Here is a 25234-nt window from a genome sequence, read left to right on the forward strand (position 1 = left end):
TTAATTTCAGTCTTATCTAGTTTATATAACCATTATTCATAAATTGTATATATATATATATATATGTATTATATGTACGTATATATGTATGTATATATGCATGTATGTATATATGAGGTTAGTTTCGAATTTAGTCTGGATTTTTCTAGAACCATCTTTTAGACAAAATCTGTTATTTCTTTGTTAAATATCTTTTAACTGAATTTCAAACTTTAATCGATCGTATCAAATTACTTTGTAAGATTTGCTGACGATGATCTCGTGGTCTTATACGAAAACTAAAATTATAATTCCTCGAGAAATCTAACTAAGTCAAGGAATACACGTGGTATATATATCTATACATGTGTGTATAAATTTCATCGTCCGTATCTTTTGATGTGCGTCATAACCGAATGTGAATTCTATCGAACACATGAATTGGATTCAAATAACAGATAATTAGTAAAACTTATCTTTCCGATAAATTATTAGAAAAATTAGATATTATTTGATGTCTGTATATGTGTGTTTTAGGAAACTACTCATAAGTACTTTTGGATAATATGTATAGATAGAAACGATGATGATCAGGCATAAAATGAGAAGAAAGAAAAGAACGTGTAAAGGATTTTTTCCATATTCTTTGATATGACCTTATCGTACTCATTGAATGACTCATCGGTATTTTTCTAGTTAATTTTCGAAGGTTTTATTTCTATAATCGTCTCAGTTAAATCAATATCCGTGTGATATTGTTTAAAAATTAATATCAAAAAACAATAACAAAATCTTTCGAAATCTGATGAAATGATAGATGTTATCATCATTAAAGTTGAAATAAAATAGTTAAAAAGGTTAGTTGAATGGTATACAAATTGTTAGTAATGCGTGTAAAATAAACGACGAAAATGGCGGAAAAAACGGTTGAAAAACGGTTGAAAGCGAGACGACGATCCATAAGTGTGATAGTGTGTGTAAGTCGGTTACATATACGTAACGGCTTGCGCTTGCGTAGTAGCTTCTAACAATACCGCTAGATTTTTCTCCAACTTTCCTTCCGCATTACTTCTGCGTCATTCTCGGTTTTAGAATTTAACAAAATCCACAAATTAAGGTCTCTAAATGTACGGATTATATGTCAATAATTTAATTACAATGATATAATATTTTAAATGTCGAATATATTATCGTTGTTAAGAAAAAATAATATCTAAAGTTGTTAATCGATCGTCAATAATCCTTTCATGATTGCCTCGATGAGTAACGTAGTAGGGGGGTCGACGAATCGTATCACCTCCCTCGTATAAGCTGGAACCTGATTGGTCGAGGGCTGGTGGAACAGGAGGAACATTCCAGAAACGTCCTTTCCGGATAATATATACTGCGGCAGGGTGCGGACTCGTCACTCACGTTGCGAATCGTCGTGCGAAGAAGTTATTCACTATCCTTCTGAGGAAACATTTTTCATATTCGGAAACAAAAAAAAGGTACGTTTTATTGTTAGTGCTCCGCGTCGACTTCTTTCTATTGTTTGCATAAACGTTAAATTTGTGGTGCATCATTGTGCGGTTAAATGATAATATCAAATTATTTAATGAAATAAATTGACGTCTTGACGTATACGACATTTTGATTTCTTTGTTCTTGCAGAAACTAAAAGAAAACTAAAATGGCCAAAGCACCTGCAGTTGGTATTGATCTCGGCACAACCTACTCTTGCGTTGGTGTTTTCCAACACGGAAAGGTTGAAATCATCGCTAATGATCAAGGAAATCGTACAACGCCCAGTTATGTTGCATTTACCGATACCGAGCGTCTCATCGGAGATGCCGCAAAGAACCAAGTTGCTATGAATCCCAACAACACCATCTTTGGTAAGTTGCGTCATTCTCTGTCTATCGCTTTTAGATAATTTGACCTATTTTAAAAATTTCACCAATCATTATTAACCCTTTTGCTGCTAACAGCACCCATAGGCGCTCAACTATAGACGCTTCTCCTGAGCGAACAGCGTCTATAAGCGCTCCATTGTGGGCGCTTCTCCTGAGTAAGCAGCGTCTATAGGCGTTCAACTATAGACTCTTCTACTAAGCGAAAAGCGCCTATAAACGCCGTGCATTTGTTTTGCATTTTTTGCTATTAATAACTAAAATAATGACCATTAACACGTTGACTATCACGCTAGTTTTTAAAAAAAAATTCCGTGTGACCGACGCGCGCTGCTATACTACGCTATACAACAATGCCAGTATATAACGATACTGTGTCAATAATTACTTATTGTAATAAAATATTACACTTAAAAAGAAATTCTAATCCTATGGAGAGGATTATTTTTTTTTTATAGAAATTTTTTCAAAATATGTATTAATATACCTTGTAAGCACTAAAAAAGAGCGTCAGCCATATATGGCTGACATGGCCGTCAACGTGCTATTGTTTCAGAGAACTTCATAGTAAAATAAAGTTTTTAAATAATTTTAAATAAATAATTTATTAATATAATTATTAATATATTTAAATAATTTTTTAAATAAATTTTTTAAAACCGTAGCGAAAAGGTTATTGTATCTGTCTAATTTAACAGATTTCATTTAATTATTTTTTTAATTAATTTTTCTTTTTTTTTTACTATTAGATATTTTTCATTTAATTTGTTGTTTTTTGTTCGATATAGTATACCTGATATTGAACAAATTCTTATTTTTGTGTAATTTTTTTTAGATGCCAAAAGACTGATCGGGCGTCGTTTCGAAGATCCTATTGTCCAGACTGATATGAAGCACTGGCCTTTCACCGTCGTAAATGAAGGCGGCAAACCAAAAATTCAAGTCCAATACAAAGGAGAGACGAAGACTTTCTTCCCAGAAGAAGTAAGCTCCATGGTTCTAGTGAAGATGAAGGAAACTGCAGAGGCATATTTAGGAAAGAACGTCACCAATGCTGTCATCACCGTTCCTGCTTACTTCAACGACTCGCAGCGTCAGGCAACCAAGGACGCTGGTACCATCTCGGGCTTAAATGTATTACGTATCATCAACGAGCCCACCGCTGCGGCCATTGCTTATGGTTTGGATAAAAAAGCATCAGGCGAGCGAAACGTCCTTATCTTTGATCTTGGCGGTGGCACCTTCGATGTCTCAATTCTAACGATCGAAGATGGCATCTTCGAGGTCAAGTCCACGGCTGGAGACACCCATCTTGGCGGTGAAGATTTTGACAATCGAATGGTCAATCATTTCGTACAAGAATTTAAACGCAAATACAAAAAAGATCTTACTTCGAATAAGCGTGCATTAAGACGTCTGCGCACAGCTTGCGAAAGGGCGAAGCGTACCCTTTCTTCATCAACCCAAGCAAGTATCGAAATTGATTCCTTGTACGAAGGTATTGACTTCTATACTTCCATCACGAGAGCACGTTTTGAAGAACTCTGTGCAGATCTATTCAGGAGCACTCTTGAACCAGTAGAAAAATCTTTACGCGATGCCAAGATGGACAAGGCACAAATACATGACATCGTCCTCGTTGGTGGTTCCACCAGAATCCCCAAAATTCAGAAACTTCTACAAGATTTCTTTAATGGAAAGGAACTCAACAAATCCATCAACCCCGACGAGGCCGTAGCCTATGGCGCGGCAGTACAAGCTGCCATTCTTCATGGAGACAAATCTGAGGAAGTTCAAGATCTTTTACTCCTTGATGTCACTCCATTATCTCTTGGTATAGAGACCGCTGGCGGTGTCATGACAGCTCTTATTAAGAGAAACACCACTATTCCAACGAAACAAACTCAAACCTTTACTACCTATGCCGACAATCAACCTGGCGTATTGATTCAGGTATATGAGGGTGAACGTGCGATGACCAAGGACAACAATCTCTTGGGTAAATTCGAACTTAGTGGAATTCCACCAGCACCACGAGGTGTACCGCAAATCGAAGTTACCTTCGATATTGATGCCAACGGTATCCTTAATGTCTCTGCTGTGGACAAATCTACTGGCAAGGAGAACAAAATCACAATTACCAATGACAAGGGACGTCTTAGTAAGGAAGATATTGAGAGGATGGTTAACGAAGCTGAAAAATACCGCAGCGAGGATGAGAAACAAAAAGAAACCATTGCCGCTAAGAACAGTCTTGAGTCTTACTGCTTCAATATCAAGAGCACTGCTGAAGATGAGAAACTTAAGGATAAGATTAGCGCCAGTGATAAACAACTTGTCTTGGACAAATGCAATGAAATCATTAAATGGCTCGATGCTAATCAGCTGGCTGATAAGGAAGAATATGAACATAAGCAGAAAGAACTTGAATCCATCTGCAATCCCATCATCACGAAATTGTACCAAGGAGCAGGTGGCATGCCCGGTGGAATGCCAGGTGTTTTCCCTGGTGCAGGCGGCGCTGCTCCTGGTGGAGCTCCTGGTGGTGGAAGCGCTTCTGGACCTACCATCGAAGAAGTCGATTAAAGGAAAAATTGTTCCCACTTGCTACTGCCCATTCTCAAAAATATGTACTTGAATAAAAGAACATAGAACAATTACAAGCAACTTTTTTTTGTTATATTTTTTTTCTTATTTTTATTTTTAACATTCTTCAGCATAAACAACTTTTTAAACGTATATCTTTTCAGTACCTGTTACTTTCTTCTCACTTTATTTATTTATTTATTACTTAAGGTACTTAGGTAATTTATAATAATTAAATTTGTATAATATCTTTACAGTGATGATAGTATCTCTACACTGTATTATAACAATTGTAAGTCTCGTGAAGATTTGTTAAAGTTTCTATGTTCCCAAGAATTGCATTAAATACAGAACCATTTTCCGAAACCTATTTTGAATTGCAGTTTTTATTATTATCTTCTCTTTTCTTCTACCATTAAACTATAAATTTAAAGATATAATTTTCAATGATAAATTTGCATTAATTAATATTATTAAAGTAGAAAATTAATCAAAAAATCAATATTTAATTATTTGAACTTGATGTTCCACGATTATTTTATTTTATTATTTTATTTCTCGTTAACACTTAACGTACGGGTCGAATCTGCTCTTTCTTTCCTAGTTTCCGGGCATTTTTCAGGAGAATTAAATAAACATGAATGTATGGATTTAAAGCGTTATAATTTTATTAAATCAATTATATTTCTTATAATATTTTATAACGGTATTTATATCTGTAACTGATAGTATCATGAAAAAATAACAATTTGCATAAAAGAAAATCCTACTGCAACATACTAAAAATTCATGGAAAAACGTAGATCTACGTGACCCGTCCTAGGAAGTCACAATGAAAAAACGTAAATATACGGGGCCCGTCCGTTAAGTATTAAGGTAAGATTCTGTGATTAGTAATATAATAGATATATATTCCATAATTAGTTTTGAAATTAAGGTTTTTATTTTTTGCAAGCTTATTAAGAAAATTTTACATTCAACTTAAAAGCAAATCTAATACTAAAAAAGATGCAACTTTTTCAATAAAATATCCAACTTTTTATTTCCGAATACCAACTAAATTTTAGCTTAAATTGAAGAAAAAAAACAGTAGCTTTACTAAAAAAAATAACACTCAAGCTTTTCCCTTTTTATGAGGAGCGTGACATCATATTGGTTGCAAATAATATAGTAGCTTTACTCTTCTTTTTCTTTTTCCTTTTATCTTTCACATTGTCATTAGATTCTGTAACATGTTAAAAAAATGAATATTTGTACGAGTCAAAAATTAAATTAATATATATATATATTATATTTTTAAATAATATCGTCGTACCAGCATCTAACAATTTTGTTTGCTCCAAAGCTTGTGCCAAGGCGTCACCAAAACTTTGATTATAAGATGGAGCATGAGCATTATCATCGTCCTCGATATTTGCATTGGTATTTCTTAATCTTTCAGAAGGAGTTGTTTTGATACTTGGCCAAGCTTTATTAGTTTTCATACGTGCACCGGTATTGCGTAACATTTCAGCAAATGATGGACCTTGTTCATTCGTGCTAGTTAATTTTGTTGTAGTTGAGACAACTTCGTCAAATGTACTTAAAGACGGACTGCTGGCTACACTGGAGGTAGCCAATGATTCTGGTGGTGATAAGATTGAATCTCTAAATAAATAAAATATATATTTACTTTCATTCTTCATTTCTTCTCATCATTTTACGACATGAAATTAAGAGCAATAACATAAGGACGTACTCTATAAAAAGTTCGGGTTGCCACTGAGGAAAATGATGCGTTGAATCGATGTTTACATTTGCAACAGGATATTTGCCCATTTGTTTATTTTCTTCTTCAATAATCTTCTTTTCTCGTTTCCTTTCTTCACGCTCTCTACGTCGTCTTCGCTTTTGACGAGTTTCCAATTGTTCTATAATATTAAGAATGTAATATGAAAAATAAACATAAAGTAATAACGTTGATCATTTTAACACATTGAACATGAGTGTTTGCATATTATTCGTCTTACAACGAAATAGATATTGACTTTTAAATGAATTTTTACAGTGACTCGTTGATCAGATTTTACATAGAACATTACTTATATTTTGTTAGAAATTAAACAGATGTAAAAAGAAATAAAACCATCAAATAGAACATATCTCACAATAAAGATGTTCAATGTGTTAACAACAACAGAACATGATTTATTACCATGAAAAGAGTAAAGAACATCTTCTGATACAGTAGGTGGTTTAAGCTCAATTTCAGCAACTTCAAATGGGCATGTTATAGGTAGATGGCAAAGGTACCTTAATCGTCGTCGTAAATCTTCCGTAAAACTGCCTACTTCCTTTTCTAACAATTTTCCTGTAATCACCGGTGGACAATGCTCGAGACTACCATAATGCATTTCCAACATTTTTACATTCATCGCGTGGAGATAAATATGTTGTCCATCTTCAGCTAAAAATTATATGTAAATGTAATTTTTTTATTTTTTATTTTTATAATCTATTATTATTAAGTTACCTTGATAGAAATAAAAAAATTTTTGTGAAGGTGAAGGTAATAGCGTTTCATTCGACAAAGTATTGTCAATATTTGTTACGATTGTTTCTTCGCACAATAATTGATCTTCGCATAAATTATTTTTTTCGTCATCCATTTGGTGTGTTGTTAATTGATGACTTTCTTGTTTTTCTTGATCTGTTTTATCTTCTATTGATGTAGATGAAATATCTCCCATTACTTCTTGATGTGATCTATTGTCGTTTACTTTCTACATTCAATTACATATTTTATTAATTTTAGTTTACAATGAAAATTAAAGAAAAATTAAGAAATACTTTTTGTAAGAGTTCCTCTTCTCTCTTGGCAAGTTCACGAATTGCTTGTTCAATATAGCAATTTTCAGGAGAATGTGGATCATCCATTAATTGAATTTCTAACTGTATCCGTTCAGATTCTATGATATCCATAATCTATACATAATTAGAAAAATCTTTGATAACATTTTACTGAATAAACTTAATGACAAATATCTTCTATTCAGTGTTTGTGGAAATTTTTTGTTCATATAATAGAACTTACATCTTTTGGGTTTGCTATTAGAAGTTTAGAATAAACTTGTTTATTGCAATCTTTAGAAACTTGAAAAAATGTTGTTGCAACAGGTTCACTTGCTGGCATCGCAATTAATGAACCTTTTTCACGCCGCATTAAACGTAATGTTATTGGATCACCCAAATTAACAGCATTCTGTGTAACTTCAATAACACTAAACAAAAATTCAATTATTTATCTATAAATAAATCAAAATAGAAATGAAATGAAATTGTACGTAAGATAAGAGAAGTTAAATGAACCTTTTCAAATCAGATTTGTGTACAGATTCATAACAAATAGGGCATTTGCGCCAGGACTTATCAGATAAAGATAAATAATGCAAAATGCATGGCCAACAATAAACATGACCACAACGAGTCATTTTTGCAGCTACTGGGGCGAATAAGCAAATTGGGCATGATAAGCTTTCTGTATTATATATTTTCTGAAACGAAAATTTAATATAAAGAATCATTCATTTTAACTTATATCAAATAGAAACAAAAATAAATAAATATACCTAGAGAAACTTACTATCTGTTCAATAAATTTCCAATCAACGAGGATATCAGGATCAGTTAGGTATAAAGAATAATCTTCATTGGGAGTCACAATAAATTGGCAGCTAAAAAAAGTATATAAAAATAAGTTAAAAATATCTAATATATATGTATACAGATACGTATAAAAAGAAATTGGTTTAGAATACAATTATAAATTTTCACCTGGCTTGCAAGAATTGTTCCTTGTTATACTTATGCCGTTGTACTGGCGGTAGCCATCTGTTGCTGTTACGGTTTCCTTTATTTACGCTTCCTAATCTCCATGTATCCGAACCACTTCGCATGTCTCGTGGTTCATAATGAAAATTTAGCAGATGATTCAAATTCTGCTTTTTACTTCCTTGAGCCATAACTGAGCCATACTCAGCTACTTCACTTTCTACTACCTAATATTATTCAAAAATTAAAAATTCTCTTTTGTTTATTCTTTCTCTAAATATTTACCTTGGTATCCTCCTTTGAACCGCCATGATATTGTCCTTTAGGTTTTGGTCTCTTATCAAAAGTTTTTGCTTTCTGTGTATTGTACTTTTTAGTCTGATCATATTTGGACAAGGTATTAACGCCAGTTGGTTCACGTTTTCGTGATGTTTTCGGAAATAATTTATTGTTGGCAACATCTAAAATAAATAAAAGACATGATTATGACAAAGGACCTTCAAACGCTGTCAACAAACATATACCTATGTATATGTATATATTTTGAATCTATATTCAAAATCATGAAATGTGTTTCTAATGCTATTGCGCCATATACGTTAACAGTCACATATGAAATAGCAGATCTTTCTAATATCATAATAGTTAGATATTATCAAACAAAATAGATTTTAATATTTAGTAATATTAATATTGAAAAGTAAAGATTGTTTATAAAGAAATTGATAGAAAATAAAATACAAGAAAAGTTAATATCATTTTAACAACTAGCGACACGAAGTGGTGACGTACCTTGACTTTTCTTGGAATCACCAGCAGTCCCCTTTGAAGAGGACTGTGGATATTTGGTCTTTTTGTCCATTGGCAGTTCGGCTAAATTTGGCCTCGTTTATTGCGTTGGCAGAGATATGGTCTCCTCCGTATGGAGAAATAGGATTTTTCCGCAAGCCCTTCATCTTCTTCAATAAGCCATGTTTCGTCAATTCCAAAGTTGTAAAAGAAACCCTCGATAAGACGATGGTCGACCGCCGATAAGTCGGTTTTTAACGACGTTTAAACGAAAAGCGAAAGAAGAAAGCGAAAGTTCTCGCTTTATTTTCTTTTAGGAAGCGATCGGCCTCCCTTTCGTCGTAAACGACGATTAAATATTTCTGCGGACCACCACGGTCGCGATTTCGTCGCTATGATGGCGACGAAATTAATGATCTTTGCGCAACCGGAAGTTTAGTCTGAACGTCATTCGATATTCTTATCTTACTTTTAATAATAGATAACATACATTTGATACACATTTATATGATCTTTATGTTTAGGCAAAAAAAACATACTCAATTTAGCAAATTTATTAATAGATAGTGCTCTAATCTGTATTTATTATTACGAATTATTATTGTTTTTTCTTTTTCAAATAGTTTGTCTAAATTCACGTAGTACTTTCATACGTAGTACTTCCTCTATTTGAACGGTTGATGGGAACTATTTTTAATAAAAATCTTTAAACTTGTATTAATGATAAAAACAGATATAATTGAGATTCTCTGATAATTATTATCATAAATTTTTTTTTATTTTAATATTAACGATGATAATTTTTCTAACCAATTAGGAAAGTTATGGGATTTCGCGCATGCGTATTGATTGTGTACAGAACAAGAGTTCGTTTTCTTTGTTTATAAATTTCCGTTTTTCTTATATGTAGAAAACGTTTCAGTTTGATTTATGAAATTGGGTGCTCTACGTGTTTTAAATTATATTTTCAAAATGCCACAGTTTTATTATGCTGTTGCCAGAGGTAGAAAACCAGGAGTTTATCTTTCTTGGTTAGACTAAAACTAAACTTATTAAATAATTTATATAATATGCATCTTAAATAACTATTTATTTTAATTATTTTATAATTTTTTAAGGCCTGAATGTAATGAGCTAGTTTCTAAATATCCTGGAGCTTTATATAAAAAATTCTCCACACAGACAGAAGCCGAAAATTTCATATGTCGATATTCTTCAAATGCTTCAAAAGATGGGTAAATATATTTATATAAATATTTTCAATGATATTAATTTTATAATACTTTATTAGACTTTAGGTGATATATATGTATATATATTGTATTCTATATCGCATAATATTATACTAATTTTTGTAAAGATTCATGAGAAGTAGAATATAATTTTCTATTCAGTCCTATTAGTTTATTATTTATATTTACATCAATAAGCATCGCTTTGATAAAAATAATTTAACCTTTAAGTTTCAGTAGTTTTTAGAAAAATCATGCCGATAAATTCAAAATTTGAAGATTACATATTGATTGTACCTCATGTTTCAATAACATTGGAATTTTCTGGCAAGAATCTAAATTGCATGATTGTATTGCTTGAGACTTGGATTGTTAAAATATAGATAATGTGGTAGTTATTATTAATCTTTTTTTCTCATCATCAAGGATTCCAATTACTGTTGAATGCGAAATGAAAAACAACTGTAAATGTTCATCTACACTGCAATCGCAATTGGAACGATCAAAAGCTGAGGTAAGGAAATTATAAACTGGTCAAGTCTCAGGAGAGGTAAATCTTGACTAGTATTTTATAATATAAATTCTACAAATTTGTATACATGTATAAAAAATAAAGTTTACATACGACTGTTTGTTCTACAGAATTCTGTTAACATAAATTTGGGTTCTATAAAGAGCGAATCCTATACTGATGTATATACAGATGGGGCATGCTCGTTAAATGGTTATAAAGGTGCTCGTGCAGGAATTGGTGTTTGGTTTGATGCCCCTCATCTTAAACATTTGTTGGTTTTGTTATTTATTTTATTACAGTCTTAACACATTGTTGACCAGTTATGAGTTAACTCGTGTTTCTGTGACCAAATGTTGCTGACGGATCCTATTTCGGTTAAATTCTTAAAAAAATTACCGGTCAACAATGTGTTAACAAATATTAAAATTATTGCTCATAATTTAAAGATTTTGTATATTTGATATTTACAGAAATCTAGCCAAACCTGTTATTGGCAGAGCAACCAATAATAGGGCAGAGATTCAAGCAGTGATGATGGCAGCTAGACAAGCCAAAAAAGCTGGTATAAAAAGATTAAGAATTTGCACTGATTCCAAATTTCTTATTAATTGTATAACCAAATGGATGCCCAAGTGGAAAAGAAACGGATGGTTAACTGCATCTAAGAATCCAGTTATCAACAAAGAAGAACTTTTAGAAATGGAAAAAGAGCTTGAATCTTTACAGATTATATGGGTAAAGTTTGTTTACAATATAATATTATTTTCATTGTCAAGTAACAAATTTATTTGATGATATGATATTACAGAAACACGTTAGAGGACATTCAGGAGTTTTTGGCAACGAGATGGCGGATAAATATGCGAGAATAGGGCTTCAAGCTTACTCTTAACTTTTTAAAATAGTTTTACTTTTTTTTCTTATATTTATTTAGTTACGACATATATCCTTTTTAATAATGTTAACAGACAATGGAGTACTTGAATAAAGTTATTTTTACAGATAAGAGTAAATTTAATATTTTTGGATATGATGGACACCTGTACATGCATATGAGTATAGCACTAATAGTATTTCCTGCAAAAGCTCATCCTGACTGCTTCAAACCTTCAGGTACTTTCACCTCAGAAAAATAATAGTCCCGCTGATAACAAGTTAATTTATTATAAACCTAGGTTTCCTCTAATTTCAATGCAAGACCAACAGAAGAGAATCTTAAGCAAAGGAATTCCTTAATAAAGAACAATTCTACGAAGTTTTATTTCAAATTAATTATTGTATGTACTTTTTATACCCACTGTAATTACCACGTTGAGTGCCATGCGAATTTTTTAAGAAATCTCCGTCAAGTCACCATTTTTACCAAAATAACTGTTTTTTATAACAATCAAAAGTAATTCAAAAATCCCGGCAATTTATCGAGGTATTATAATGATTCTATTTTATTTTTGTAGCGTAATAAAACTGAACTTTGGATTGTAGAGTTTGAACTATAATTTAATACATTTGCATATCAAACAGGTTTTTTTACACGATGAACTTGTAATTTCGTATTTTAAAAGTGTCGAGTTCACGATTTCACATTTAATTAATTTGTTATAAAGTGATTTAATTTGTTAAATAAGGTAACCATTTATTAATTTAAATAATTTATTGTAAATACAGAGCTTCATATATATAATGTTATTTGTTTTTATTATAATTAATTTACAGAAATATTTAATAAACATATTCATACTTTAGCATAGAATTTATCTAAGTAATATTTATCATATTTAGGATTATTCAAAACGATATATTTCCAATATAAAATTTCGCATAGGAATGTTATTAAGCTAAAAAAATAACCTATACTTAAAGCAACAAGAGCACCATAAAGCTTGTGAAGATTAACTAATGCTTTCTCAGATACTTTCTCTTGCTGTTTTTCAGTAAGATGCGATGGATAGATTACGTCACTTAACCATTTATTTACTAAACCAACTTCTACCATACGTCTAACCTAAAAAACAAAATATTAACATATTATTTGTATAGGTAATCTATATATTAAAGAAAATTTGAGTATCAATGATATAAGGTAATTATTAAAATAGTTATTACCCATAAATCAACATATGGTTTTAACGGAGAATTCTTATCCATTCCAAGTGAGACTGGCATATTAATTATACAGTTTTTCATGATATGCAAATTATGTTTCATATCTGACGTTCTATTATCTGATGTATTATTTTCTTCCTGCTTTTTTCCCAACGTATATTTTTCTGTATGAATGGACCTCAAGAGGAATTCATTTTCATAATAACCAAAAGATCCATTCGCTACTTTTTCTATAGATTCCTTTTCATCTTTTATCAATTGAAATTTATTACCAATCTTTTGACTATCCAAGTCTGAGGATTGTAAAAAGAATTCTTTACTTTCTTCACTCCATCCACCAATGGAAATGGAACTTCTAGCTAATTGATCCAATGTATCAATAGTAATTCTGTATTTTAAACATAATAAGAATATATGAAATTAAGTTGAATTGTACTTAGCGATATAAATTTTATATACATTTTGATTTTACTTAGCCACAGGATTAGCAAGAGTCGCTGTCATACTGGCACGATAGACTACGACAACCAAAATACTGTAAATCCACCACCATCCAATAAGGACTCTCAGAGCCCAAGGATTTGGCAATCGAGGTAAGGATACCAAAAGTAGCATACTGTATGTATACAACATGCTATTCTGTGCTTCAGTAAACAAATATATATCCTTCGTCATACGTTTAATTCTTGAGTTTTCTATTTCATTAAGCTCGTTAGTTTTAACTAATTGTCCTTTTGCATCCTTGCAAATAATTATGTGCTTCTGATAAGATAACGAAAAAAGATGAATAATTCCTCCCGCTAGTAAAAGTGTAAAAAGAACTGCAATCCATGTGTAGAGTCTAAATATAATAGGAATATTTTTTATTTATGAACAATTTTGTAATTCCTTAGAAAAAATTGTCCTCTTATTAATGATCGTACTTGAAAGGAAGAATTAAAAGTTTCCATGAATTATCTGTTAAGGATTCAGGAGTTAAGAAAGTAAGACATTCCGTGTTATAAGGAATAGATAACTCAAAGAATTTTAAAAGATAGGAAGTGTAATGGAGATCTCCAATATAAAATGTAGCTTTTCTTGCTATTGCTTCTCCTATAAGACCAGTATACGTTCCATTTTTCTCTAACGTTCCCCATCTCTCAACGGCTATGTTGTAAGGCATGTAATACTGTGCTTTAAAGTTCATAAATTGGGCTATAACTCGAATTAACTAAAAAAAGATAACAAGATAATCTATACAAATCAATATAAAAAATATATAATCTTGTAAGATACTTGTACAAACTTCAAATTCAATGCCCAAGCCTTTAGTGCTGTAACTTGGACCACCTCTATAAAAATTCTGTGATTCTTTTGTTACAGCTGGTATGTGTTCAAAAACTGAAACTCTTTCAGAATAAATAAGATGAAAAAGAAATCATTGTATGAGTAATATTGCAATAATTAATTATATTTACATTTTTAATTAATTAACAGTTTCAAACCTTAAAGTTTTTCCTTTCAAATCCGAAATCCTTTGTACAAAGTGATCTTTACCATAACGAAATTTTCCATGATACCACGTATCTAAATACTTCGTTATTACAAACTTTTTTTTTGACTTGGAAAGTATACTGTTTCTAAATGAATTATAGGTCGAATAGATGTGTCACCTGAACGGTATTTGTATGGTTCATATTGACGCACAAATATAACGTTAATTATTCTATTCCAAATATAATGCATATCGGATATGAAAAGTCTATAATCGTGTAATAATAAAAAGAAGCCATGAGTGTTGATTAATTCTTCTCTGGAAAATAAATAGTTTTATTAAATTTCGTTTAAAATTATTTTTATATGATATATTGTACGATATAATACATAAGTATCACTAAAAAAGATCTCAATCTTATCACCTTTCTGCATATTGTAAAAATTTAGAAACTAATAAGCCGTTAGTAACAAGTATAATATATCCATTGCATCCAGTTGTTTTACTGTGTGCAAGAACTTTATGAATGCTTCGTCTTGTTGGAGAAAAGTTTTCGTTATCAAACAATAAGATCTACATTAAAAATATTATAAATGAAATAATAAATAAATGTTGATTTTATTTGATGATTAAATACTGTAGCGAATGTATGTGTTTTAAAAGCAAGACAATATTTTATTATATACTCACGTTATATTTTAAAACGTTAGAAATTATCTTGTTGTTATTTATTAATCCATGATAAATACGATCTGTCACAAAAATGTTACAAGTACTACGATTCGTAATTTCTTCTATCAATCGATCGATCACCGGTTTCAAATAGCGCGTATTTTTTTTACATTTGTCAATTTGCAGATTTTTACTGGTCGGTAAAAAGAAAAGAAAATCATATTTTTTTTATATATAACAATAATTGAATATATTTCATATTTTTATAATAATACTTAAACATTACTTCTTTTGAAATGCCGATGTAACATTAATATAAAATAAGGCAGTGAATGTAATTCGAAATAGTATCATGGCGCGTTTATTTTACTTTCCTTAATTTGATCTGCTATCTTTATCTTATTTAATTTATAATCTACTCGGATATAAATAATTTAACATTCAATCTATTGATTAATTTTCTATTGGACTGTTGCAAATAAGACGATACATATTTAAAAGGCAATTGTGTTATTTTAAATGTACATTTTTTTGTATATTTGCATACATGTAAATTATACCTTTAAAAATTAAATTTTTTAATGATATAATTTGAAATTACACAAAAGACGAACAAGGAAAAAGAAATGGAAAATTATTTGAATTATTTCATGAAAAATTCATGACCATTTGAATAATTCATTTTATATACTACTATATTCTTCGAAAATCGAACTCCTAAAATTGTTTCACGAATCTAAGATGTAACTGATATCTACAGTGTAAACAAACGAGCGATTAGAACGAATGAATAGGCGTTCTTTGTTCGACAGAACGGTCTTGCTATCCGAACAGAGAGCTTCAAATTTCCCAGTGTATAATAGAGATTATTACGCGTTATAAGTGCTAGTTTCGACGGAGTGAACAAAGCCAAGAATATTTTGTGGTATAATTTACAAGTGAATTTTTTTTTAAATTTCTATTCTCAATTTTTTTGCCTCGTTTACTTCATGTTTTTATATTTTAGTTTTTACTTTATTATCATTTATATATTCATCCCCAAAAATGTCAAGACATTCGTGGAATATCAATTTATTAGCTGAAATAAATAATATCGAGGAGGATTGTTTGCAAGATGATCAAGAAATTTTCGATATTGATAGTGATACAGCAGAAAATAATTGTGAATTATTTAACAACTATATGGATGAAGAGAGTATTTTGAACATACGAAAAGGACATAAAAAAAGAGGTTTATAGTTAGTTCCGAAAATGAAAATGAGGAAGAGATTGAAACTGCTACAGACGGAACTGTTTGGGAAAAAATAGAAATAGGGTTTAAATCAAATGGCCGGAAAATATAATGTAAAATCTAAATTTCAAAGATGGCCTTTACAGGTATTTTTCAATATTTTAGATTTAGCCGGGATAAATGCTTGGATTTATATAGTCTAGTAGTCTCTACTAGATTATAGTAAATACACGATAAATAATTATTTATTACATAGATAAAGTAAATATTATTGAAATACTTGAATCCAAAATATATATATTTAAATATTCAACTTTAAAAACATTAGGAAATGTAATAAAAATAAAAAAAAATCTCCCCGTCGGGGAATCGAACCCCGGTCTTCCGCGTGACAGGCGGAGATACTAACCACTATACTAACGAGGATTATATCAGTGACTTACATTGTTTATATTTTTTTACAGTTTCAAAACATTTATACGAAACAATGAAATTAACAAATTTAAAAAGTTTAATAAATGATTTACCAAAAGGTCCTTTGGATAAATACAGACAATTGGCTAGATTTGATTGGAAATTACTTAAAATAAATTTAACCGGGGAAAAAGATTTAGAACTTGAGGTAAATATAAGTAAAAACATTTACAGAACCTTACTATCGGAAATGTTAATTGAAAAATAAAAAAATAATATATTTGTAGAATAAACTCTTCTCATTTATAAGGGACAATTCTGTATTTAGAAAAAATTTATCCAAGTCTTTAACATTAGATGAAAGTCATAGACTTTGTACAGCTCAAATTAATGCTTTACTAGACAATGATATTAATGTAAGTATATTTGTTTGAATGTTGAAATTTGTTTTATACTTGAACAAATACTTAATCTTATTTCTATTATGATTTCTGTTACATGCATACAAATCAATTATAGCCATTTACATTTGGAATTACCTTAAATTTACTTGCTCAATATGATCCGTCAACAATAGTCAAACTAAGTATTATGCATGGTATGGTTCCAAATGTTATTTTTACTTTAGGTACGAAACGCCATGAAGATCTTATCACAAAAATCTCCAATCGGGAAGTAAGTAGAAAAATATACAAATTTAATATTTCTGTAAAGAAATGTTAACAAGCATTAATAATTTTTCAGTATTTAGGCTGTTTTGCTTTAACTGAAATAGCGCATGGTTCAAATGCTAAAGGTATGAGGACTACTGCAACATATGATGTTAATAGAAAAACATTTTGTCTACATTCAGCAGATTTTGAAGCTGCAAAATGTTGGGTTGGTGGTTTAGGTACATGTATTAAAATAGTATTGTTTATTGCGTATTGCTATTATATAGTATATTAATATAATTAATTAATATTAAATTTTGGAAAATGATAGGTCAATCTGCAACACATGCCATTATTTTTGCACAATTAATTACTCCTGATGGTGTAAATCACGGTCTTCATTCTTTTGTTGTACCTATACGAGATCCTAAAACCTATTTACCATTCCCTGGTGTAACTGTTGGAGATTTAGGCGAAAAAATTGGACTTAACGGAGTTGATAATGGTTTTGTTATGTTTAACAATTATCATATTCCATATACGTACTTGTTAAATCGAACAGCCGATGTTACTGAAGATGGACAATATATATCACCCATCAAAGATAAAAATAAAAGACTTGGTATTTATATAAGTATATAAATATCTCTATAATTGTATAATTTGTTTGTATTCTTAAAATTACTTATTATTTAAAAATACTTTTAGGTGCGACATTTGGTTCATTGTCATTAGGACGTATCATGATTACGGGATTATGTTCGGGTCTTTTAAATCTTGCACTAGTTATAGCATTACGATATTGTGCGGTAAGAAAACAATTTGGTCCATCGGAAAATGAAGAGTGGCCTGTAATAGAATATCAAACACTGGTATTTTATTTATATGAATTTAAACATTTCTAATAATTATAAAAATAACATATTATAAACCATTACAGTTAATCACTAATTTATGTTATACATTTTAGCAAGGTAGATTGTTCCCGCATTTGGCATCGGCATACGCAATACAAATTTTTTACAAAAAATATGGCATGAAAATACAAGAATTTCAAATAAAGCTTCTAAGTAAGGAAAATCCCGATGAAATTCATTTCGAAGGTATGGAAATACACGCTTTATCTTCTGTTGTGAAACCATTGTGTTCGTGGATTTCACGAGACGCTATTCAGGATTGCAGAGAGTCGTGTGGTGGTCATGGATATTTAAAAAGTATGTAGAAACAATTAGTAACGTAAAATAATTAAATGTTGCGGAAATAATGTCATCGATTTGTTTACAGTGTCACGTTTAGGAGATATACGAGCTGATCATGATGCAAATTGCACTTATGAAGGTGAAAATAATATACTCATTCAACAATCGAGTAACTGGTTATTAAATCAATGGTCTTGTATTTTGAATGGACAAACTATTTCATCTCCGCTTGGAACAATAGATTTCTTACAAGATAGTAAAAATATCCTAAAACAAAAATTTAATTGCAAGACAATTGAAGAAACGATGAACCTTGAAAGTATACTAATAGTTGTTTTATAAATTGATCAAGTTATCATTTGATTCTTGTTATAACAAAATGCATCAATTTTATTTCAGATTTATTATTTTCATTCAAATGGTTGGTATGTTATTATTTAAAAAAAACATATAAACACGTACAAAATCTCAAAGAAAACGGGTGTACCGATTTTATGGTGCGGAACAATTCACAATTATTTTTTGCGAAAACATTATCTCTTGTATATGGAGAAGTAAGAAATTATTTTTATTTTCATTTTATAATATATCCTAATTCTGTTCTAATTATTTTTAATATAATTTTCGTAGTACGTTTTATTAAAAACTTTTGTCGAATGCATAAAAGAATCAAAGTGGAGAAAGGAAGAATATGAGGTACTCAGAAAGTTGTGTTCATTATTTGGTTGTACGATTTTGGAAAAAAGATTAGTGGATTTGTATGCTGGTGGTTATGCATCAGTTGAGAGTCACATGGATGATAAATTACGACAAGGAATTATAATGTTATGTAAAGATTTATTGGTAGATGCTGTGGCTTTAGTTGATGTATTAGCACCACCTGATTATATTATTAATTCACCCCTAGGAATGGCTGATGGAAATGTATGTTTATTATCAACTAATTAATACAACTCATTTATTAAATATCTTTAAAATTTGTTATTTAATAATGTAAAAATATCAACAGGTATATAAACATATCCAAGAGAAGATTTTTGAAGATAAGGCGAATTTAGAACGTCCTATATGGTGGGAAGAAATAATACGATCAAAATTATGATAAAAAAACTTTTTGATATAATTCATTTTTATATATTGCCCGGCCAATTTATAAAAAATACCCATAGAGTTTTGATCAATCTATAAAATATGCATCAGTTGCATGTATACATTTTATAGATGGACATATATATATATATATATATATTTTTTTTTAATCATGGTATAGGTATAAAAACATTGGTATTATAAATATATGTTAATAAAAAATTTAAAAATGTTAATTGCTTATTTTTTAAAATATTTATTTTATTACATTCTATACAAAATAATATTATATAACAAAATTTCTTATATAAATAAAATAGTTTTATCATTGATCTTTATCTGAGATCAAAGAATTCTTATTGCATATCAGTATTATAATTCGGTACGTTTTTTGGTAAGTGAACTATCTGCATCGTAGAACCATTGATTATATACTTTTATAGGATCAATTTCCCAGAATTTATGAAAGGATATTGGTTCTTGCGAAGCGAGATAAGCAGTAGCATAGTCCACAGGACGAGCCTAAATTATATAAAATATGTAATTAATTATAAAAAAAAATATTTCTTAAGTTTTAATATTATATAGATTATCTTAAAAACTGCAAATACCTGGTGTAACAAATAAGAATGAGTAGGCTTTATTCTCAAATTTTCTAAACATATGCCAAAAAGAAACATATCATCCGGTGTACTCGCTGATGGACATTTACAAACATCTAATATTTGATAAATAAGAGGCGTAGATAGAATAATACCAGCACCACCAGTTAAATAATCATATCCATATGGTTCTGATACGTGATAACCATAACGTTCACCAATAGCAATTGAATGTTTGGGAAAATAATTTTTTAATAAACTCATTAATCGTGCCACACTGTTTTTCATAATTATAAAAATTCATTAGTCAACGATAAAAGTGATGTGGTATATATTATTGTAATATACCTGAAAAGAGTATCGTCATCGCTTATGATTAACCAATCAATATTTTTACTTTCCAATATTTTAATAACTTTTTGTAAAATATCATAAGTCTTAGCACAGTGTCCTTTTGTAGTATTTGTTACAACAAATGCTTCTGGTAAGTTACTATCTATATTGAGAAAATATTGTTTATTCTATATTTCTATACCTATGATTAAAATAAACAAATTATATTGAAACGAATAATAAATTAAATTTTACCCGATTGATCACTGAAATATCCTATATTTACAGCATGTTTTGCCCATGTCTTTTTAATAATGGGGATTCTGTTATTGTGATACATGGAACAAGTTTTTACAGCGAAATATATATTTTTTAAAGAAATTTCTTTTCTCTGAAATTATAATTACATTTAAATATATTGAATTTATTTGTATAAATATTATTTTTCAACTTACACGTGGATGAAAGACTCTGGGGTATGTCGCACAAGAGTTGGTAGCAACAACGCATAGTTCAGGTACGTGAGTTAATTTAACAGGCTTTTGGCTTTTAAAAATATAATCTGCTAATTCGTAAGCAGGATCAATAGAAAAATCATTAGTAGGTTGTAATCTTACAGACTCTGAAATTCTGAAACAAATACATACAAAAAAATTATGTAATTTTGTATAATACAAATTTTGTACTTTGTATTTGTTAAAACAAAGAAAAAAAACCTTTTTAAGAGATTGGAAGTCAATGCAAATCCGGTACCAAAATGGGGATATTTAAATTTTTTCTGTCTAGCAAAATGATGAATGATAGTAGGTTTATCATCATACAAAGCATGCCCAATAAATAATTCCTACAATACAAATAAATGTTAATACATTAAGCATTAAGCTCCTTTTCTTGAAAGTCTAAGGCCAATCTGTAAAAATGGACATAGTATTCAATGCATTAAATAAATATTAAATAAGTTAATAATTTTAATACTTAAGAAAATATTACATCACCTGGCTAGAATTAAAGGAAGACAATACAGTTAGCAATTTACTTAAATCAATAACTATATCTTCTATACAGAAGAAAAACCACTTTGTGTTTGGATAAGTGAAATCTAAATAATGTAATATCGGTATGATTGTCCATGATCCTTTCATATTTATCCGATTAGTTTGATCGATACGTGGTGCTTCCTAATAAAAAATATATATTATTTATTATTTTATATATCTCATGTAATTTATAAAAATGAAAAATACTTACGGAACTTATATTGGCGGCTTGGTCCTCTATATTTTGTTGTAAAACATTAGCCATAAGGTAATGATCACCCTCATCTTGACTTAAGATTATAATTACTAATTCTTTTGTACCTGAAATTATATGTTTATTATTATTTATAAACAAACAATAAATATGTAAATAAAAATTTACTTAAAGCATTTATAAATACAGATGAAAACACCGTTCCAAAGAAAAAGATTAAATGAATTAACATTATATCGGCAAAATATATATCTTTGATAAAAATATAATAATTTTTATCATTAAACTTTTATTTACGCGGATGAAAACAGTACAACTGTTTCATGGAACCAGTGATCCCAGAGACTTTAGTTCGTCTGATCGACACAGGGGCGAAAAATTATCGTACACACGGGAAAATTATCGTTGGATTGATTTGTCGGATGAAATTTTCAAAATCTGGAAAAAGAGTGCAAGTTCCAACTTGTTCAAAAAGTTTTTTATTTTTTATTTTTAGGTAGCAAACGTTGATAATTACGTGAGTCTAATCGGCGGTTCGATAAGTCCACCGGGAGACCACCAAATCATAAAAAAAAATTGATGACCTTTTTTAGTCTTCAAGTTCAAAACCCTATCGTAAAAACGGTAAAAACGACGTACGGCAGGGAGAAAGCCTCGATCGTACACAGATCGTACGGTGGTGGTTCTCAAGATTTCAAATCACAATACCCGTTTGCAGAATTTGATGACTAAAAAAAAAAAGGTCATCAAGTTTTTGAAATTCCTAATTGGATCGTACATGCTGAATTTTGGATCGTACAAGGCTTCAAATTATCGTACGAATGGGATCACTGCATGGAACGATTTTTAAAATGCCAATTATAGAAATATTTTCCTTGCATCGATTTAACTACCCTCTGTAGGAAAAGACTTGAAGTTCTTCGATAAACGAATTAATCGTATGATTTCAATTTCGCGCCAATTTTATGAAATATTTTAAACACAAACGCGAATAGTATTTTTAACTACTATGATGAAATTTAACGAGAAATAGACGACAATGATTAATTTATTATTCAGTTTTATTTATGTATATATATATATATATATATATATATATATATATATATATATATATATATATATATATATATTATTTTATATGTATAAAATGTCTACTTATGATGAGAAGATAGGGTAAGATACATACACATATAAGTAAATTTTTTACGATTAAAAACTTTATTTTGGTTTGCTTTGTAATTGGGAAAAATATATGTATAATGTTGTGTACCTGTAGGAACTTTGGGCTATACATTGTCTGGGACCATCATCGTCGGGTAACATGCTAGTTAAAAAAAAAGAAAGAACAAAAAGAAAAGAAAAAAGACAACGCAAGATATTTCAATATGTTTCCAACTTAATTACAAAAGTCTTAAATCTAAGCGCTAAAGCTAAAGATCTATTAAATCTAAATTTGTGTTATATGGTAACAAATGTGGTATAAAATATGGTGTTGGTGATACGCGCATACCTGTACACTTTCGAAGGAATTAAAGGATACGGTCAAGAACAAATTCCTTATTTTTTTTTTAAATATATTAGATGCGAAAATGTAATTTTTTTTCAATATCTACTTAAGAAAGAAAAAAAAGAAAATAATAATAATAATAATAATAATAATAATAATAATAATAATAACAATAATAATATTAATATTAATAATAATAACATGGATATTATTATATCCATATTAAAATAAGGAACGCAATAAAATTATAAAAACATTTTCGATTAGAAGTCCATACATTGAATCGTACCAACATGTAAAGCCGCCCAGGTTAAAAGAATTTGACACATGGCACACGTTTATTTTAATTGATCTTTTAAAATTCGAGTTTGAACGATCACTTGGTAACTTGTATAAAATTATATACAATATTATATCGTAAGCTACACTTTTTCTTTTTTGTGCTCGCTCGCTCGCTTTCGGTCTTTTTCTCTTTCTCTCTCTCCTCCTCCCGTTTGCTTTATTTTTTAGATCTGTTTATAAACAAATATGTATAATTCTTCTGCGTATGTTTTTCATTAGAATTTCTTGACACTATTTTTGAAAATTCTGTCTGGATTAGCGTAAACAGTAAATTGGTATAAATTAGGAAACTACTAGTTTTTTAATGGACCGAATTAATAAATTTATTTGTCAGGATATCAATTAATTATAGTTTTGCGGTTATTGATGAAATCTGTTTCATAAAAAGTAATATTTGAAGTGAATGTTAACGTAATAAGTAACGTTATATGTTAAATCGTTCCCTTGAATGCGATTATCTTCTTTAATGACATATCGTTTTAAATGCTTGAAGTTTCGATCGAGCAGTAGCATTGTTCTTGGTTTTTTTGCTTCATATGTTTGCTTATGAAAAATCGAATTTTGATAATTCCAATATTAAATCAAAGGCAATGCAAAGTTTATAGTAAAGCAACGACCCTTACATTTCGATCTTTGTTATTTCTAAATACGTTTACGACTTTTCTTTATGCTACAATCCATCATAAATTTATAGCATGACACATGAAATTTGGCAATCGTTCGTTCGATCTTGAAAATTAAAATTATACTTGTATTTTTACAGATTAAACATATTTAGAGACACTCTTAAAAATATACATTATTTTTATAACATTTCTTCCATAATCTTGCTCGTTTAAGAATCAAGTTTTCTCTCTTTCTCTCTCTCTCTCTCTCTCTTTTTCATTCCTCGTTTCTTGACTAGATTCGTTTTTAATTATGTAGGTTTTTGTTTTACTTGTATGTACTCAAGTAGTAGTTGATTATTCCAGTAAGGTATTTAAACTCGTCTATTTTAACCGGTACACAACTCAGAGTGCTCATCCCATGCCGCAACCTATAAAGAATATTGCAAATAAATGAAATGTATCTTGATATAAAAAATATGCAAATGTATTATAATTTGCAAAATTTGTTTGGAAGTAAAAAACAAAGATAAAATGTATATTTTCATACTTGACATTCACGGCTGCAATACCACTGATTACCACAGCCGGCGCATACGAACTGTGCAGCACATTCATGACAACCTTGACAACGTGGTGCATTATCGTCTCTATTATCCCTTCCACCCGAAGAAATTCGGGTTTCTCTGTCCTCTATGACAGCAGCCTCTTCCTCTACATCCTCCTGTTAAAACGATTTCATATTAATAGATTGATATTGTTAAATCGATAGAAAACATAATTAACATAGAGATAAAATCCTTTTTCTTACCACGTGAATTAAATTATTAGAATGAGATTGCATTGCTGTATTTACGACTGGCGTAATAGTTATTTCTGTCCTTGCCTGTAATTTGTATTCATAGATTATTTATTCATTGTCGTTTGTTTTTTTTCTTTTTTTTTTTTTAATTT

General features: G+C 29.7%; 7 protein-coding genes and 1 non-coding gene across 15 annotated transcripts in view; 3 read left to right on the plus strand and 5 right to left on the minus strand.

The window, feature by feature from the left end:
• The first annotated feature begins 1308 nt into the window (after nucleotides 1-1308).
• Hsc70-4 (heat shock protein cognate 4) lies at nucleotides 1309-4827 on the plus strand. Its single transcript, XM_015322226.2, has 3 exons — nucleotides 1309-1469; nucleotides 1633-1856; nucleotides 2707-4827. Exons 2-3 carry the CDS (start codon nucleotides 1652-1654, stop codon nucleotides 4455-4457), a joined length of 1956 nt encoding a protein of 651 aa, XP_015177712.1. The 5' UTR covers nucleotides 1309-1469; nucleotides 1633-1651; the 3' UTR covers nucleotides 4458-4827.
• Nucleotides 4540-9473, minus strand: LOC107067049 (E3 ubiquitin-protein ligase RNF10). Its single transcript, XM_015322215.2, has 12 exons — nucleotides 9060-9473; nucleotides 8553-8728; nucleotides 8271-8494; nucleotides 8080-8170; nucleotides 7806-7990; nucleotides 7531-7717; nucleotides 7287-7421; nucleotides 6970-7219; nucleotides 6652-6903; nucleotides 6196-6367; nucleotides 5773-6104; nucleotides 4540-5682 (listed from the first exon to the last, which is right to left on the minus strand). Exons 1-12 carry the CDS (start codon nucleotides 9127-9129, stop codon nucleotides 5588-5590), a joined length of 2169 nt encoding a protein of 722 aa, XP_015177701.1. The 5' UTR covers nucleotides 9130-9473; the 3' UTR covers nucleotides 4540-5587.
• Nucleotides 9474-9895: 422 nt separating this feature from the next.
• Nucleotides 9896-11808, plus strand: rnh1 (ribonuclease H1). Its single transcript, XM_015319471.2, has 6 exons — nucleotides 9896-10087; nucleotides 10175-10291; nucleotides 10715-10802; nucleotides 10931-11073; nucleotides 11273-11537; nucleotides 11611-11808. The coding sequence occupies exons 1-6, from the start codon at nucleotides 9987-9989 to the stop codon at nucleotides 11692-11694; spliced, it is 798 nt and encodes a 265-aa protein (XP_015174957.2). The 5' UTR covers nucleotides 9896-9986; the 3' UTR covers nucleotides 11695-11808.
• Nucleotides 11809-12470: 662 nt separating this feature from the next.
• On the minus strand, nucleotides 12471-14293 carry Ir68a (Ionotropic receptor 68a). The gene is made up of 5 exons (XM_089176961.1): nucleotides 14191-14293; nucleotides 13829-14115; nucleotides 13378-13746; nucleotides 12906-13293; nucleotides 12471-12804 (listed from the first exon to the last, which is right to left on the minus strand). The coding sequence occupies exons 2-5, from the start codon at nucleotides 14089-14091 to the stop codon at nucleotides 12535-12537; spliced, it is 1290 nt and encodes a 429-aa protein (XP_089033087.1). The 5' UTR covers nucleotides 14092-14115; nucleotides 14191-14293; the 3' UTR covers nucleotides 12471-12534.
• LOC107067869 (Acyl-CoA oxidase 3) lies at nucleotides 13382-19873 on the plus strand. Of its 2 annotated transcripts, none has more exons than XM_015323777.2 (12): nucleotides 13382-13498; nucleotides 16747-16904; nucleotides 16984-17112; nucleotides 17216-17371; nucleotides 17441-17588; nucleotides 17681-17971; nucleotides 18058-18221; nucleotides 18320-18563; nucleotides 18634-18867; nucleotides 18948-19102; nucleotides 19179-19472; nucleotides 19558-19873. In XM_015323777.2, exons 2-12 carry the CDS (start codon nucleotides 16770-16772, stop codon nucleotides 19648-19650), a joined length of 2043 nt encoding a protein of 680 aa, XP_015179263.2. In that variant the 5' UTR covers nucleotides 13382-13498; nucleotides 16747-16769; the 3' UTR covers nucleotides 19651-19873. The 2 variants fall into 2 exon arrangements, with proteins under 2 accessions (XP_015179263.2, XP_089033081.1); XM_089176955.1 differs by lacking the exon at nucleotides 13382-13498 and adding an exon at nucleotides 15689-16428.
• TRNAD-GUC (transfer RNA aspartic acid (anticodon GUC)) lies at nucleotides 16637-16708 on the minus strand. The gene has a single exon. It is a non-coding gene; the product is annotated as a tRNA-Asp (tRNA).
• A 4-nt stretch (nucleotides 19874-19877) lies between the features above and the next one.
• On the minus strand, nucleotides 19878-22694 carry LOC107067845 (beta-1,3-glucosyltransferase). 5 transcript variants are annotated; one of them, XM_015323746.2, is made up of 10 exons: nucleotides 22341-22525; nucleotides 22121-22261; nucleotides 21821-21930; nucleotides 21568-21750; nucleotides 21289-21416; nucleotides 21028-21202; nucleotides 20828-20963; nucleotides 20588-20735; nucleotides 20249-20516; nucleotides 19878-20159 (listed from the first exon to the last, which is right to left on the minus strand). In XM_015323746.2, exons 2-10 carry the CDS (start codon nucleotides 22146-22148, stop codon nucleotides 20010-20012), a joined length of 1326 nt encoding a protein of 441 aa, XP_015179232.1. In that variant the 5' UTR covers nucleotides 22149-22261; nucleotides 22341-22525; the 3' UTR covers nucleotides 19878-20009. The 5 variants fall into 5 exon arrangements, with proteins under 5 accessions (XP_015179232.1, XP_089033084.1, XP_015179204.2 ...); XM_089176958.1 differs by lacking the exons at nucleotides 22121-22261; nucleotides 22341-22525 and adding an exon at nucleotides 22602-22694; XM_015323718.2 differs by lacking the exons at nucleotides 22121-22261; nucleotides 22341-22525 and adding an exon at nucleotides 22532-22665.
• A 327-nt stretch (nucleotides 22695-23021) lies between these two features.
• LOC107067616 (uncharacterized) overlaps nucleotides 23022-25234 on the minus strand; it is a 29440-nt gene continuing 27227 nt past the window's right edge. For all 3 annotated transcript variants that reach the window (XM_015323273.2, XM_015323288.2, XM_089176950.1), the window contains exons 7-9: nucleotides 25092-25166; nucleotides 24831-25004; nucleotides 23022-24711 (exon numbers count right to left, since the gene is read on the minus strand). In XM_015323273.2, the coding sequence (XP_015178759.1) occupies nucleotides 24670-24711; nucleotides 24831-25004; nucleotides 25092-25166 (291 nt within the window). In that variant the 3' untranslated portion in view covers nucleotides 23022-24669. The remainder of the gene's footprint in view (nucleotides 24712-24830; nucleotides 25005-25091; nucleotides 25167-25234) is intronic.

Source organism: Polistes dominula, unplaced genomic scaffold (genome assembly GCF_049000335.1).
Source record: "Polistes dominula isolate Pdom_NZ unplaced genomic scaffold, Pdom_raw_medaka contig_12, whole genome shotgun sequence".
Lineage (NCBI taxonomy): Eukaryota > Metazoa > Arthropoda > Insecta > Hymenoptera > Vespidae > Polistes > Polistes dominula.

Bases quoted from the DNA above. Each gene is read 5' to 3' on its own strand.
- Hsc70-4 (XM_015322226.2), top strand. From the start codon at position 1,652: ATGGCCAAAGCACCTGCAGTTGGTATTGATCTCGGCACAACCTACTCT. The intron at 1,857-2,706 runs GTAAGTTGCGTC...AATTTTTTTTAG, and splicing joins TCCCAACAACACCATCTTTG to ATGCCAAAAGACTGATCGGG.
- LOC107067049 (XM_015322215.2), bottom strand. From the start codon at position 9,129: ATGGACAAAAAGACCAAATATCCACAGTCCTCTTCAAAGGGGACTGCT. The intron at 7,991-8,079 runs GTAAGTTTCTCT...TTTTCGTTTCAG, and splicing joins GGAAATTTATTGAACAGATA to AAAATATATAATACAGAAAG. The intron at 6,904-6,969 runs GTAACTTAATAA...TATAATTTTTAG, and splicing joins ATTTTTTTATTTCTATCAAG to CTGAAGATGGACAACATATT.
- rnh1 (XM_015319471.2), top strand. From the start codon at position 9,987: ATGAAATTGGGTGCTCTACGTGTTTTAAATTATATTTTCAAAATGCCA. The intron at 10,292-10,714 runs GTAAATATATTT...CTCATCATCAAG, and splicing joins TCAAATGCTTCAAAAGATGG to GATTCCAATTACTGTTGAAT. The intron at 10,803-10,930 runs GTAAGGAAATTA...TTTGTTCTACAG, and splicing joins TGGAACGATCAAAAGCTGAG to AATTCTGTTAACATAAATTT.
- Ir68a (XM_089176961.1), bottom strand. From the start codon at position 14,091: ATGAACTTTAAAGCACAGTATTACATGCCTTACAACATAGCCGTTGAG. The intron at 13,294-13,377 runs GTAAAATCAAAA...TTTAAAATACAG, and splicing joins CTTGCTAATCCTGTGGCTAA to AATTACTATTGATACATTGG. The intron at 12,805-12,905 runs GTAATAACTATT...TTTGTTTTTTAG, and splicing joins AACCATATGTTGATTTATGG to GTTAGACGTATGGTAGAAGT.
- LOC107067869 (XM_089176955.1), top strand. The intron at 17,972-18,057 runs GTATTTATATAA...AAATACTTTTAG, and splicing joins AGATAAAAATAAAAGACTTG to GTGCGACATTTGGTTCATTG. The intron at 18,868-18,947 runs GTATACTAATAG...ATTTTATTTCAG, and splicing joins AGAAACGATGAACCTTGAAA to ATTTATTATTTTCATTCAAA.
- LOC107067845 (XM_089176956.1), bottom strand. From the start codon at position 22,055: ATGTTAATTCATTTAATCTTTTTCTTTGGAACGGTGTTTTCATCTGTA. The intron at 21,751-21,820 runs GTAAGTATTTTT...ATTTTTTATTAG, and splicing joins AAGCCGCCAATATAAGTTCC to GAAGCACCACGTATCGATCA. The intron at 20,517-20,587 runs GTATATTACAAT...TATGAAAAACAG, and splicing joins GATGACGATACTCTTTTCAG to TGTGGCACGATTAATGAGTT.